The 8,557-nt window shown below is 58.4% G+C and overlaps 2 protein-coding genes across 6 annotated transcripts in view; one reads left to right on the forward strand and one right to left on the reverse strand.

Annotated features, from left to right (window-relative positions):
• The window catches only part of PNPLA7 (patatin like domain 7, lysophospholipase), a 95,178-nt gene extending 89,207 nt beyond the window's left edge, over positions 1–5,971 (reverse strand). For 2 of the 5 annotated variants that reach the window (XR_008668308.2, XM_063696911.1), the window contains exons 1-4: positions 4,774–5,971; positions 2,184–2,258; positions 1,917–2,004; positions 1,437–1,516 (exon numbers count right to left, since the gene is read on the reverse strand). Coding sequence is in view for 4 of the 5 variants with exons in the window: in XM_063696911.1 (XP_063552981.1) it covers positions 1,437–1,516; positions 1,917–2,004; positions 2,184–2,258; positions 4,774–4,803 (273 nt within the window). In the remaining variant the exon portion in view is untranslated. The remainder of the gene's footprint in view (positions 1–1,436; positions 1,517–1,916; positions 2,005–2,183; positions 2,259–4,773) is intronic. The other 3 variants (XM_055350261.2, XM_063696910.1, XM_063696909.1) reach the window with 3 other exon arrangements.
• Positions 5,972–6,065: 94 nt separating this feature from the next.
• On the forward strand, positions 6,066–6,896 carry MRPL41 (mitochondrial ribosomal protein L41). The gene is made up of 2 exons (XM_031006909.3): positions 6,066–6,320; positions 6,416–6,896. The coding sequence occupies exon 2, from the start codon at positions 6,423–6,425 to the stop codon at positions 6,834–6,836; it is 414 nt and encodes a 137-aa protein (XP_030862769.1). The 5' UTR covers positions 6,066–6,320; positions 6,416–6,422; the 3' UTR covers positions 6,837–6,896.
• Positions 6,897–8,557: the final 1,661 nt, after the last annotated feature.

Here is an 8,557-nt window from a genome sequence, read left to right on the forward strand (position 1 = left end):
GTCAGGAACCTCTGGCCAAGCGTGAGGCCCTCTGCACCCACCGGGCCCCAGCGATGTTCCTAGAAAGCAGCTTTCCATTCTCATTTATTGTTAAAATAAACATCCACTCTGGGGGCCGACAGGGCCTTTGTGAGCGGCAAGCGACTGAGGGCACAAGCTGTTCCAGTATAATAAAATATATAAAATAAGAATAGTTATACTACATGTAGATCTTAGATATGATTATATATGAATATCATTAATCATTAGCTTGTAGCAATTACTCTTTATTCCAATATTATAATAATCCTCGCTCTACAATCATAACCTAGGAAAAACCAGGCCATACAGAGATAGGAGCTGAGGGGACATAGTGAGGTGTGACCAGAAGACAAGAGTGCAAGCCTTCTGTTACGCCCGGACAGGGCCACCAGAGGGCTCCTTGGTCTAGCGGTGATGCCAGCATCTGGGAAGATGCCCGTTGCCAGGCAGACCGTGGTCTAGCGGTAGCATCAGTGCCAAGGAAAAACACCTGCTACTTAGCAGACAGGGAAAGGGAGTCTCCCTTTCCCCAGGGGAGTTTAGAGAAGACTCTACCCCTCCACCTCCTGTGGAGGGCCTGACATCAGTCAGGTTCGCCCGCAGTTATCCGGAGGCCTAACCGTCTCCCTGCGATGCTGTGCTTCACTGGTCACGCTCCTAGTCCGCCTTCATGTTCCATCCTGTACATCTGGCTCTGCCTTCTAGATAGCAGTAGTCAATTAGTGAAAGTAGTAAAAGTCCCTGATATGCAGAAATATTGGCATAAGCTGTCTTTCTCTCTCTCTCCTCTCTCTCTCTGTCTCGGCTGCCAGGCAGGGAAGGGCCCCTGTCCAGTGGACACGTGACCCATGTGACCTTACCTATCATTGGAGATGGCTCACACTCCTTATCCTGCCCCTTTGTCTTGTATCCAATAAATATCAGTGCAGCCTGGCATTCGGGGCCACTACTGGTCTCCGCGTCTTGGTGGTAGTGGTCCCCAGGACCCAGCTGTCTTTTCTTTTATCTTTTTGTCTTGTGTCTTTATTTCTACACTCTCTCATCTCCGCACAGGGGGAGAAACCCACTGACCCTGTGGGGCTGGGCCCTACAGGCCTTCCCTCCCCTCTGGCCACTGTGCACCACAGACATTCCTGAAGCTGCCGCTCCAGGCCAGGGGGAGTAGAGGCCTGAGAGGGTGAGGGGTTATTCTTGGGTAAAACGCATTGGATTCAGCTGGAGGAAGCAGACACCATTCAGCACAATTTATAATTTCCTCCAAACCCTGAGCCTGGTGGCAGAGCTGGGAAGCTGGGGAGAGGACAGCACACGCCAAGCACTGTCCAGCCTGGGGGAGCCCGCAGCAGAAGGGGTCCCTCCCACAGGGGCCTGCTTGAGGAAGCCGTGTGCAGCCTGGGGCCCCGAGCAACAGCTACCTTCCTCATGATCTTCCGGCCGTAAAACATCACTTTGTCTCTCTTCCGGAACCGGTACTGAGGAGTGGGCTGTGCTTGTCCTGCAGGGGAGTAAAGAGATGGCCTGAGGTAGAGCCGTGGCACAGGCCTGGTCCTGGACATGCAGGTGCGGCACAGTCAGTCATACTCTCGTCCCTGCCAGTAACTGGCCATACTCAGACAGCATGAGGGAAGAGGGCCTGGGTGACAGGCTCATCTCCAACAAAGGGGGCTCTCCCCTCTTCCCACTGAAGCCTTGCTCAGGAGAGGAGAACAGAAAGGGCTCTGAACAGACTTGGCTTCCTGGAACCGACGGGCTCAGCCTGAGCCCAGACGGGCCATCAGATTCTAGCCAAAGCCACCATGGGCTTGAGGGCCCCTCCCAGGGGCTCAAAACACATCCCAAGACACCCACGCTTTCCCCCAACCCCCCGGGGCCAGAGTCGGAACCAAGATACTCACGAAATTGGCTAAGCCTTCTGAACATGAAAAGGATGAGGACACCAACCAAGGCCAGGGCCAGGAGGGCTCCAACCGCAATCCCCGTCAGCTGGCCGAGAGTGGAAACACGGCGCCCATCAGCAAGGCCACAAACCTAACCCTAGCCCTAAGCCTGCCCCCACCCCAACCACAGGCTGGGCAGGAATGAGCCAGGGGATGGGGACAGGGAGAGGTGAAAAAGGCCACGGCCCATCCAGGTCTGGCCCCAGGGAAGCGTGAGGTGATTACCATGGTGGACGGTGAACCTTCCTCTGTGAACCACAGCCCCCAAGAGTGCAGGGCGGTGCCCAGGCAGAAGTCAGCCTGCAGCAGAGAGCATGGGGTCAGGTGGGCATGGACAGGCTTCCCAGCCCGAACTTGTTCAGAGCAGCAGGAGGAGAGCTGGGAGTTAGGGGAGAAGTCAGCAGCCCCGGAGACTTCTGGGAAGAAGTGATCTCGCCCGGGGTGCCGGGGTCCTCTGAGCCCCCTGCTAGGAAGCACTCAGAGAGCAACCTGGCTCCCTCAGTCACTGGGATACAGTGGGACAGGGCCAGCGGCTGCCCCAGACATCACTAACACACCCACATGCTGGTGATGCAATCCTTGGGATGTAGGTCTTAGGGAGCAGGCCCGGCCACAGGGGAGGCCAAGGCCCCCCTCTCAGTGTCGCCTCAGCCCCAGCAGGAGCAGTGCTCAAAACCCCTATGAGCCATCTGGATTCTGAGAACATTCAACACCAGTTCACATGCCAAACAAGGAGGCAGCGGCCGAGAAGGCTCTGTGTCCTGCCGTCTCCTGGAGCAGCAGGACTTCAGATGTCCAGGTCCGCAGAAGGGAGGGAAGAGAGAGTGAGGGCAGGATGGTGAGTGAGCGACAGCAGAGGACGCTGGTGGTTCCAAGAAGTGAAAGAGAAAACGAGAAGACGAGAAGACGACACCAGCCAGACAGGCAGCCCTCTCCATTCCTGCTGGCATCACACCTTCCTCCCAGGCAGCCAGGAACCGGATAGGGCAGGGGAAGCCACTGGTTCAGCCTGAAAGTTTCTACACAAGAGCCAAGGCCTAAAACAACACCCACCCCCACCTCACTGCAGAGAGCAGGACTCCCATCCATGCCAGAAAATCCAGGGAAGGGCCGGGCGCAGTGGCTCACGCCTGCAATCCCAGCACTTTGGGAGGCTGAGGCGGGCGGATCATGAGGTCAGGAGATCGAGACCATCCTGGCTAACACGGTGAAACCCCGTCTCTACTAAAAATTCAAAAATTAGCCAGGCGTGGTGGTGGGTGCCTGTAGTCCCAGCTACTTGGGAGGCTGAGGCAGGAGAATGGCGTGAACCCGGGAGGCAGAGCTTGCAGTGAGCTGAGATTGCACTACTGCACTCCAGCCTGGGTGACAGAGCGAGACTCCGTCTCAAAAAAAAAGAAAATCCAGGGAAGTCGGAAGAGCACTCAGAAACGCATTTAAAGACACAATTCTGCACCAAGACAGAATGAGGACGTGCCCAGAAAGCTGAGCCCTTCGAACTTGGTTCAGAAGCAAATACAAGCCCTGGGAGCTTCTGCTTCAGGACAGGGGAACCCCTGCGCTCACTCTCAACCAGGTGGGGAGCACAGAAGCACCTACGGCCATGTCCCTCACTTAAGGAAGCGAAGTGACTCCCTCAGCCCAGCAACCACTTCTGGGACCGATTATCCAAGGAAGTCCTATCACGCGATGGCCCGTGACCTGGTCACAGGCTCTCCTGCGGTGGAGCAGCTCAGTCTTTTCTAGCTTTTCACTATGGCTTTAATGGGTCCAGTGTTCTGGTTTAGGAAATAAGGCCTTTGCCATGTGGCTACAGATGTTTGACTAAGAAAAAGATTCTAGGGCTGGGCACAGTGTCTCACGTCTGTAATCCCAGCACTTTGGGAGGCCGAGGCGGGCAGATCATGAGGTCAAGAGTTCAAGACTAGGCCGGGCGCGGTGGCTCATGCCTGTAATCCCTGCACTTTGGGAGGCCGAGGCGGGCGGATCACGAGGTCAGGAGATCGAGACCATCCTGGCTAACACAGTGAAACCCCGTCTCTACTAAAAATACAAAAAAAAATTAGCCAGGCGTGGTGGTGGGCGCCTGTAGTCCCAGCTACTTGGGAGGCTGAGGCAGGAGAATGGCGTGAACCTGGGAGGCGGAGCTTGCAGTGAGTTGAGATCGTGCCACTGCAATCCAGCTTGGGCGACAGAGCAAGACTCCGTCTCAAAAAAAAAAAAAAAAAAAAAAATTTCAAGACCAGCCTGGCCAACATGGTGAAACCCCGTCTCTACTAAGAATACAAAAATTAGCCAGGCGTGGTGCCTGTAGTCCCAGCTACCCGGGAGGCTGAGGCAGGAGAATTGCTTGAACCCAGGAGGCGGAGGTTGCTGTGAGCCAAGATCACACCATTGCACACCAGCCTGGGTGACAGAGCAAGACTCCGTCTTGGGGAAAAAAAAAAACACAGAAAAAGGTTCTAAGAAAAACCATCAGGCAAAGTCCTAAAGGAACTGGAAGTAGCAACTGTGACCTTAGGGGAAGAAAAGACAAGGCCTCAGGCAATGCCCAGGGGCCACCACTGGCTGCCCCCCTGTGAACAATGCCCATGGGCCACTGCTGGCTGTCTGCTGTGACAGGCGCGTCTAACAAGTGCTGGCAGCTGTGACAGGCAGCAGAGAGGGGCCAGATCCACCACTCCCACAGTCCTCAGGGGCCAAGAAGCCACGGGCCAAAGAGCGCGGCAGAGCAGACGCCAAGAGGACCCTTCTCTGGGTCCAGAAATGCCCCCCAACTGGGAAATCCAGGGATCTGGTCCCCTGAGTTACATACCTGTGGGCCGTCATCTTTCTCTTCCTCCATGGCTAGAAACAGAAAAAACAGTCAGGGGCGAAAAGCAGACAGCCTGAAGCAAACAAGGGCACACCTCTACCCGCTCACGCTCACACCGGGACACTTTTCCCTGGGTTCCTTTCAAGTCAAATTATGTTTCACTGAAAGGAAAATCCTGCTGAAAAAGTCTGTTCTCCAGGAAGAAAAGCTGTCTTTTGAGAAGCGTCTGTCATCTGCTAGGAGCCACCTCCTTCCCTCTGTAAACAGCCCTCACGTGGCTGTCCCGGAACCCAGAACAGCAGCCAGATGGGGCGAATCCAAGCAGGTCAAGAGGAGCCAGGCCCAGCGCGGCGCGGATGGGGGCAGCGCTGCCTTCTGGAGAAGCACGGCTGGAGGGGAGGTGACGCTGGCGGGGCGTGGATCTGGGGTGTGGGGATGCAGCTGGGAAGGAGGGTGCAGCTGGGGAGGGGGTGGATCCGGCGTGTGGGGGTACCGCTGGGGAGTGGGTGCAGCTGGGGAGGGGGTGGATCTGGGGTGTGGGGGTGCCGCTGGGGAGGGGGTGCAGCTGGGGAGGGGGTGGCTCTGGGGTGTGGGGGTGCCGCTGGGGAGGGGTTGCAGCTGGGGAGGGGATGGATCTGGGGTGTGGGGGTGCCGCTGGGGACGGGGTGCAGCTGGGGAGGGGGTGGATCCGGGTTGTGAGGGTGCGGCTGGGGGGCGACTTCCGCGTGGGGTGAGAGGTCCCCTGCGAGGGTGACCGGGCAGGAAGGCTCAGTGCGCAAGCCGGACCTGCTGGGTCCGAGATTATTGATTAATTTGGGCACCGCGAGGGCTCGAGTCCCCCCACACCACTGCCCGGCCTGCGGGGGAGCACAGACAGCCCGGGCCCTCCCGGCTGCAGGTCCCGGGCTTTCCCCGCGCGGTTGCCGGCTCCGCCCAGAGGAGCCGCGCCCGGCGGAAACAAAGGCAGGGTCGCGGCGTCAACGCGGCGGCCGTCTCGAGTCAAGGGCCCGCGTCCTCCCCGACCTCCCGACGCCACCTCACGGCCTCAGGGGGACTGGGCTCCCGGGAAACCGCCGGCCACCTGGCGGACGAACACAGGCAGTGGCGGGCAGTGGGGACGCCAGGGACCACCGCGCTGAACGCGATCACTCATCCGCCAGCCCCGCCCCGCCCCGCCAGCCCCGCCCCGCCCCGCCAGCCCCGCCCCGCCCCGCCAGCCCCGCCCCGCCCCGCCAGCCCCGCCCCGCCCCGCCAGCCCCGCCCCGCCCCGCCAGCCCCGCCCCGCCCCGCCAGCCCCGCCCCGCCCCGCCAGCCCCGCCCCGCCCCGCACCGCCAGCCCCGCCCCGCCCCGCGCGCTCCTCGCATTGGCCGAGTCCCCGCGGCCACACCCCCTACCAGATTGGGGCCGCTATTGGACGCGGCGGCCGCGGCCAATCGGAGCCGCTCTTGCTGCGACGCCGCGGTCGGAAGCGGAACAAGGTCGAGGCCGGGTTGGCGCCGGAGCCGTTGAGGGGCCGCTTGGAGCTCGTGTGGGGTCTCCGGTCCAGGTGAGTCTGTCGGATTGGGGCGGGCGCCGCGCGCGGCCAGGGGCGGGGCTGGCCGGGTTCCCGGGGCCGCGACTACCCGCTCTCTCCTCCCGCAGGCGCGGCATGGGCGTCCTGGCCGCAGCGGCGCGCTGCCTGGTCCGGGGCGCGGACCGAATGAGCAAGTGGACGAGCAAGCGGGGCCCGCGCAGCTTCAGGGGCCGCAAGGGCCGGGGCGCCAAGGGCATCGGCTTCCTCACCTCGGGCTGGAGGTTCGTGCAGATCAAGGAGATGGTCCCGGAGTTCGTCGTCCCGGATCTGACCGGCTTCAAGCTCAAGCCCTACGTGAGCTACCTCGCCCCTGAGAGCGAGGAGACGCCCCTGACGGCCGCGCAGCTCTTCAGCGAAGCCGTGGCGCCTGCCATCGAAAAGGACTTCAAAGACGGTACCTTCGACCCTGACAACCTGGAAAAGTACGGCTTCGAGCCCACACAGGAGGGCAAGCTCTTCCAGCTGTACCCCAGGAACTTCCTGCGCTAGCTGGGCGGGGGAGGGGCGGCCTGCCCTCATCTCATTTCTATTAAACGCCTTTGCCAGCTATACGGTGTTTGTTTTTTGGCCTCAGGTCACGGCAAAGTGTGCAGCATGACAAATTTCAGTGCAGGCACCTAAGCCGAGTTCTCATGCAGACTCGGCGCTGTGAACCTCTTTGGAGGTCATCTTCCCAGTCCGAAGGTTCTGGGAACCTGCCAAGGGCAAACATCAGTCAGCTTGCAGGAGAAAGAATTTACAAGGCAGATTGTGCCGGATGACAGCACTGGTCAGTTCATCCCCCACATTATTCACCCAGGGAACAAACATACAGAGATGGGGGTCTCACTATGCTGCCCAGCCTGAGAACTCATGGGCTGAAATGATCCGCCCGCCTCAGCCTCCCAAAATGCTGGGATTACAGGTGTGAGCCACTGCGCCCAGCCTAGGAAAATTTCTTGTTGCAATCTGACATATAGTGACGTGTTGTATCATCAGAAAAGAAGAAAGAAAGGGATAAGGCCAGGTGCGGTGGCTCACGCCTGTAATCCCAGCACATTGGGAGGCTGAGGCGGGAGGATCACAAGATTAGGAGTTCAAGACCAGCCTGGCCAGCATGATGAAACCCCATCTCTACTAAAAATACAAAAATTAGCCAGGCGTGGTGGCGTGCGCCTGTAGTCCCAGCTACTCCAAAGGCTGAGGCAAGAGAATCGCTTAAACCCAGGAGGCGGAGCTTGCAGTGAGTCGAGATCGCACCACTGCACTCCAGCCTGGGTAACAGAGTGAGACTCCGTCTCAAAAAAGGGATAAAACTGCATGTTTTTTTGCTTGTAGTCACCTATGTATCATTGGTAAATGCTGAGGATTTGACAAATAGTGGCCTGTACCTCAACCACAGTTCCTCCCAGAGAGACAAGAGCCCTCACAGCAGGAGTTGGATGTAACACACCCAGTTTGTTCACACACACACCCAGTTTGTTCACACACCTAAAGTCACCATCTGTCCAGTATTTGGGAGCTAACCCGTGTGGGTGCTGCAGTGATGAGTGTTCCCTACAGACTTCACATATTTCAAGCTGATGACCCCCAAGGCAACTTGGAACACACACTCCCTTTTACTTACCTGCACAGGGATCCAATACAGGTTGAGCGTCGTTATCCAAAATGCTTGGGGCTGGGCGCCCTGGCTCATGCCTGTAATCCCAGCACTTTGGGAGGCCGAGACAGGCGGGTCATCTGAGGTCAGGAGCCTGGCCAACATGGTGAAACCCCGTCTGTACTAAAAATACAAAAATTAGCCAGGCATGGTGGCACACACCTGTAATCCCAGCTACTCCAGAGGCTGAGGCAGGAGAATCACTTGAACCTGGGAGGTGGAGGGCAGTGAGTCGATATGGAGCCACCGAGATTGAGCCACTGCACTCCAGCCTGGGTGACAAGAGCATGACTCTGTCTCAGAAAAAAAAAAGGCACAGCTCAATGCCTGTAATCCCAGCACTTTGGGCAGCCAAGGTGGACGGATCACCTGAGGTCCAGAGTTTGAGAGCAGCCTGACCAACATGGAGAAACCTTGTCTCTACTAAATATACAAAATTAGCCGGGCATGCTGGTGGATGCCAGCTATTGGGAGGGTGAGGCAGAAGAATTGCTTGAACTTGGGAGGCGGAGGTTGCAGTGAGTCGAGATTGTGCCATTGCACCCCAGCCTGGGCAGCAAGAGCGAAACTC

The sequence above is a fragment of the Gorilla gorilla genome, chromosome 13 (genome assembly GCF_029281585.2).
Source record: "Gorilla gorilla gorilla isolate KB3781 chromosome 13, NHGRI_mGorGor1-v2.1_pri, whole genome shotgun sequence".
Taxonomy (NCBI): domain Eukaryota; kingdom Metazoa; phylum Chordata; class Mammalia; order Primates; family Hominidae; genus Gorilla; species Gorilla gorilla.